This window comes from Calidris pugnax, unplaced genomic scaffold (genome assembly GCF_001431845.1).
Source record: "Calidris pugnax isolate Ruff unplaced genomic scaffold, ASM143184v1 scaffold107, whole genome shotgun sequence".
NCBI classification, from domain to species: domain Eukaryota; kingdom Metazoa; phylum Chordata; class Aves; order Charadriiformes; family Scolopacidae; genus Calidris; species Calidris pugnax.
The window spans coordinates 2,471,878-2,478,029 of NW_015090901.1; the positions used below are offsets into that span (position 1 = coordinate 2,471,878).

The 6,152-nt window shown below is 65.6% G+C and overlaps 1 protein-coding gene across 1 annotated transcript in view; it reads left to right on the forward strand.

The window, feature by feature from the left end:
- The first annotated feature begins 2,156 nt into the window (after positions 1-2,156).
- LOC106891918 (carnosine synthase 1-like) overlaps positions 2,157-6,152 on the forward strand; it is a 28,177-nt gene continuing 24,181 nt past the window's right edge. The window contains exons 1-4 of the mRNA XM_014948748.1: positions 2,157-2,189; positions 2,381-2,612; positions 3,477-3,566; positions 3,903-4,390. Of these exons, the coding sequence (XP_014804234.1) occupies positions 2,157-2,189; positions 2,381-2,612; positions 3,477-3,566; positions 3,903-4,390 (843 nt within the window). The remainder of the gene's footprint in view (positions 2,190-2,380; positions 2,613-3,476; positions 3,567-3,902; positions 4,391-6,152) is intronic.

The window sequence follows — 6,152 nt, forward strand, 5'->3', positions numbered from 1 at the left end:
CTTAGCCCCATGCCAGCTCTGTGCCAGCCCCATGCCAGACCCATGCCAGCCCCTTAGCCCCATGCCAGCCCCTTGCCAGCCCCTTAGCCCCATGCCAGCCCCTTGCCAGCCCCTTAGCCCCATGCCAGCCCCTTGCCAGCCCCTTAGCCCCATGCCAGCCCCTTGCCAGCCCCTTAGCCCCATGCCAGCCCCATAAAATCCCCTAGTCCTTTGCCAGCCACATGCCAGTTCCATGCCAAAGCATTAGCCCCATGCCAGCCTCTTGCCAGCCCCATACCACCCCCTTAGCCCCGTGCCAGCCCCTTGCCAGCCCCATACCAGCCCCTTAGCCCCATGCCAGATCCATGCCAGCCTCTTAGCCCCATGGCAGAGTCATGCCAGCCCCATAGCCCCATGCCAGCCCTGTGCCAGGCCTTTAACCCCATGCCAGCCCCATACCAGTCCCTTAGCCCCATGCCAGCCCCATGCCAGTCCTATACCAGCCCCAATCCCAGTCCCCTGAGCCCCATGCCAGCCCTGTGCTAGCCCCTTAGCCCCAATGACAGCCCCACACCAGCCCCTTAGCCCCATGCCAGCCCCATGCCAGTCCTATACCAGCCCTTTAGCCCCATGCCAGCCCCATACCAGCCCCTTAGCCCCATGCCAGCCCCATGCCAGCCTCTTAGCCCCATGCCAGCCCATTAGCCCCATGCCAGCCACGTGCCATTCCCATACTAGTCCCTTAGCCCCATGGTAGCCACATGCCAGCCCCATGCCAGCCCATTAGCCCCATGCCAGCCGCATGCCAGCCCCGTGCCAGCCCCATACCAGTCTCTCAATCCCATAACAGCCCCTTAGCCCCATGCCAGCCCCATAAAATCCCCTAGTCCTTTGCCAGCCACATGCCAGTTCCATGCCAAAGCATTAGCCCCATGCCAGCCTCTTGCCAGCCCCATACCAGTCCCTTAGCCCCATGCCAGTCCCTTGCCAGCCCCATACCAGCCCCTTAGCCCCATGTGAGCCCCATGCTAGTCCTATACCAGCCCCTTAGCCCCATGCCAGCTCTGTGCCAGCCCCATGCCAGATCCATGCCAGCCCCTTAGCCCCATGCCAGCCCCTTGCCAGCCCCTTAGCCCCATGCCAGCCTCATGCCAGCTCCATGCCAGCCCCTTAGCCACATGCCAGCCCTGTGCTAAGCCCCTTATTCCCATGCCAGTCCCATGCCAGCCCCATACCAGTCCCTTAGCCCCATGCCAGCCCCTTGCCAGCCCCATACCAGTCCTTTAGCCCCATGCCAGCTCCATGCCAGCCCCATACCAGCTCCTTAGCCCCATGTGAGCCCTATGCCAGTCTATACCAGTCCCTTAGCCCCATGCCAGATCCATGCCAGCCCCTTGCCAGCCCCGTACCAGTCCTTTAGCCGCATGCCAGCCCCATGCCAGCCCCATACCAGCCCCTTAGCCCCATGCCAGCCCCATGCCAGCCTCTTAGCCCCATGCCAGCCCATTAGCCCCATGCCAGCCACGTGCCATTCCCATACTAGTCCCTTAGCCCCATGGTAGCCACATGCCAGCCCCATGCCAGCCCATTAGCCCCATGCCAGCCGCATGCCAGCCCCGTGCCAGCCCCATACCAGTCTCTCAATCCCATAACAGCCCCTTAGCCCCATGCCAGCCCCATAAAATCCCCTAGTCCTTTGCCAGCCACATGCCAGTTCCATGCCAAAGCATTAGCCCCATGCCAGCCTCTTGCCAGCCCCATACCAGTCCCTTAGCCCCATGCCAGTCCCTTGCCAGCCCCATACCAGCCCCTTAGCCCCATGTGAGCCCCATGCTAGTCCTATACCAGCCCCTTAGCCCCATGCCAGCTCTGTGCCAGCCCCATGCCAGATCCATGCCAGCCCCTTAGCCCCATGCCAGCCCCTTGCCAGCCCCTTAGCCCCATGCCAGCCTCATGCCAGCTCCATGCCAGCCCCTTAGCCACATGCCAGCCCTGTGCTAAGCCCCTTATTCCCATGCCAGTCCCATGCCAGCCCCATACCAGTCCCTTAGCCCCATGCCAGCCCCTTGCCAGCCCCATACCAGTCCTTTAGCCCCATGCCAGCTCCATGCCAGCCCCATACCAGCTCCTTAGCCCCATGTGAGCCCTATGCCAGTCTATACCAGTCCCTTAGCCCCATGCCAGATCCATGCCAGCCCCTTGCCAGCCCCGTACCAGTCCTTTAGCCGCATGCCAGCCCCATGCCAGCCCCATACCAGCCCCTTAGCCCCATGTGAGCCCTATGCCAGTCTATACCAGTCCCTTAGCCCCATGCCAGATCCATGCCAGCCCCTTGCCAGCCCCGTACCAGTCCTTTAGCCCCATGCCAGCCCCATGCCAGCCCCATCTCTGCCCCCTATAGCTCTCAGTGGACCAGATGAGCGGGGAGCAGGCGCCCGGCCCCAAGGAGCAGGAGTGGGCAGGCCCGGAGGCGCTGTGCCCGGGCTGGCTGGAGGACGAGGTCCCTGATGGCGAGGTGCCCGAGGACAGCGGGGACCCCGACTCTGCCACCCACGCCTACGAGCTGCTCCAGAGGGCCCTGTGCCAGGAGGGGCTGCCCCCCACACTGGACCGCTCCGCAGAGCCCCGCACGGGTAGAGGGGGGCACAGGGGAAGCTGGGGTGGGCATGGGGGTCAGAGGGCTGGGACTGGGATGGTGACGGGGGCAGAGGGGTGGCAGGGACAAGGGTGGCACTGGGGGCTTGGTGCCAGGTTGGGAATACGGGGGTGGCAGGGACAAGGGTGAGGATGGGGGCACAGTGCCAGGATGGGGGCACGGGGGTGGAGGGACAGGGATGGCAACGGGGGCTTGGTGCCAGACTGGGGACATGGGGGTGGCAGAGACAGGGATGGAAATGAGGGCACGATGCCAGGCTGGGGACATGGGGGTGGCAGAGACAAGAATAGGGATGGGGGCATGGTGCCAGGATGGGGACATGAGGGTGGCAGCAACAGGGATGGCAAAGGGGGCTTGGTGCCAGGCTGGGGACATGGGGTGGCAGGGACAGGGATGGTGATGGGGGCTTGGTGCCAGGTTGGGGACACAGGGATGGAAGGACAGGGATGGCAATGAGGGCACGGTGCCAGGCTGGAGACATGGCAGGGATGAGGATAGCGATGGGGGCACGGTGCCAGGCTGGGGACATGGGGGTGGCAGGGACAAGAATGGGGATGGGGGCACGGTGCCAGGATGGGGACATGGGGTGGCAGCAACAGGGATGGCAAAGGGGGCTTGGTGCCAGGCTGGGGACATGGGGTGACAGGGACAAGAATAGGGATGGGGGCTTGGTGCCAGGCTGGGGACACGGGGATGGAGGGACAGGGATGGCAATGAGGGCACGGTGCCAGGCTGGAGACATGGCAGGGATGAGGATAGCGATGGGGGCACGGTGCCAGGCTGGGGACACGGGGGTGGCAGGGAGGAGGGTGGCACTGGGGTCCCCTTGCCTTGCTGGCAGGATTTGGCCCGCTGGACATGACCGTCTGCATCCTGGGCTCTCCCACCGCCTTCCTGCCCGTCCTGCTGGAGGGTGGCACCCGCTGCCCAGGTGGGTACAGTCCCCTCATCCCCCTCCCAACCCTATATAAGACACCCGTGAACCCACAGCGGGTGCTCCCCACGTCCCACCAGGCCAAAATGTTCCCCCCCCCCAAACACACACCCCCCGTGTCTGCGTGATGGGAGGGAAACTGAGGCAGGGGGCAAGGGTGGCACCAGTGTCCCCCCCCTCCCCATGCCCTACATCCACAGCCCCATTAACTCCCAGTACACACCAGTACCGGCAGCCCAAGGTGCTGGGGCAGCCACAGCATCATTCCACCTGGGTGGGCACCCCTTTTGCCCCCCCCGGGTGGGGGTCTCATGGGCCTTTGCCCCCCCGCAGGTGCCATGGTGCTGTGCCTGTCACCCTCCTGGGCCAAGCGGGTGCCCTCGGAGACCTCCCCGGGCGCCTGGTCCCTGCTGCTCTCCCGGGGGGTCTCCTTCCAGGCGGGGGGTCACAGCACCCTGGAGACCTTCGTGCCCCCCCGCCGGGCCAACTACGTGACGGGCACCTTCGTGGCGGGTGGCACCGAGGGCGGCTGGGTGGGCGAGCTGGCCCGTGACCTCGACTGCCCCACGGGGGGCTCGGTGCCGCTCGCCCGCCGGCTGGAGGACCCCCTGGTCACCCGATGGGTGCTGGCCACCCGCGCCAGCCTGCCCGTGCCCCCCACCCTGGCATTCGTCCTGGGGTCGGGGGGGCCCCTGCCGGCGGAGCCGGTGGCCCCCGGGGTGAAGGTGGTGAGGCTGGAGGACCCCCAGGGCCAGGAGAGCCTGGTGAAGGAGGAGGTGGGCACCTTCCTGGGGGGCACCGCCATGCAGCCCTACAGCCAGGTGGGCACGGGGGGCATGGGGGGTGTGGGCACAAGGGTGGGGGGCACCCGTGGGGGGTTTGGAGGTACCTGTGGGTCACATGCCAGTGGGGGTGTCAGCAGTGACATGGGGGTGATGACTACCTGGGTGGTGGGGTGGCTGTTGGGGTGGGGGTGGCATGGGGTGGCATGGGGGGATGGCATGGTGTGGGGTGACATGGGGGTGTGGGGTGGCACATGGTGACCACGGGGTGGTACATGCAGGTGGTGGGATGCCAGGGGGTGGCATGTGTAGGTGGGGGATGGGGGCCATGGTGTGGGGTGATATTGGGGTACCCAATGGTGGTGGGGTGGCACAGGGTGGCACAGGGTGGCATGTGTAGGTGGGGGATGGTGGCCACGATGGTGGGGTGGCATGGGGTGGCACAGGGTGGCATGTGTAGGTGGGGGATGGTGGCCACGGTGTGGGGTGACATTGGGGTACCTGATGGTGGTGGGGTGGCACAGGGTGGCATATGTAGGTGGGGGATGATTGTGGCCATGGTGGTGGGGTGACATTGGGGTACCTGATGGTGGTGGGGTGGCACAAGATGGCATGTGGAGGGGGGGGATGATGGTGGCCACGGTGGGGGGGGGGCATTGGGGTACCCAATGGTGGTGGGGTGGCACAAGATGGCATGTGGAGGGGGGGGATGATGGTGGCCACGGTGGGGGGGGGGCATTGGGGTACCCAATGGTGGTGGGGTGGCACAAGATGGCATGTGGAGGGGGGGGATGATGGTGGCCACGGTGGGGGGGGGGCATTGGGGTACCCAATGGTGGTGGGGTGGCACAAGATGGCATGTGGAGGGGGGGGATGATGGTGGCCACGGTGGGGGGGGGGCATTGGGGTACCCAATGGTGGTGGGGTGGCACAAGATGGCATGTGGAGGGGGGGGATGATGGTGGCCACGGTGGGGGGGGGGCATTGGGGTACCCAATGGTGGTGGGGTGGCACAAGATGGCATGTGGAGGGGGGGGATGATGGTGGCCACGGTGGGGGGGGGGCATTGGGGTACCCAATGGTGGTGGGGTGGCACAAGATGGCATGTGGAGGGGGGGGATGATGGTGGCCACGGTGGGGGGGGGGCATTGGGGTACCCAATGGTGGTGGGGTGGCACAAGATGGCATGTGGAGGTGGGGGATGATGGTGGCCACGGTGGTGTGGTGACATTGGGGTACCCAACGGTGGTGGGGTGGCATGGGGTGGCAGAAGGTGGCATGTGTAGGTGGGGGATGGTGGCCTTGGTGGTGGGGTGACATTGGGGCACCCAACAGTGGTGGGGTGGCATGGGGTGGCACAAGGTGGCATGTGTAGGTGGGGGATGATGGTGGCCATGGTGTGGGGTGACATTGGGGTACCCAATGGTGGTGGGGTGGCACAGGGTGGCACAGGGTGGCATGTGTAGGTGGGGGATGGTGGCCACGATGGTGGGGTGGCATGGGGTGGCACAGGGTGGCATGTGTAGGTGGGGGATGGTGGCCACGGTGTGGGGTGACATTGGGGTACCTGATGGTGGTGGGGTGGCACAGGGTGGCATATGTAGGTGGGGGATGATTGTGGCCATGGTGGTGGGGTGACATTGGGGTATCTAATGGTGGTGAGGTGGCACAGGGTGGTATGTGTAGGTGGTGGATGGTGGCCACGGTGTGGGGGGACATTGGGGTACCCAATGGTGGTGGGGTGGCACAGGGTGGCATGTGTAGGTGGGGGATGGTGGCCATGGTGGGGGGGGGCATTGGG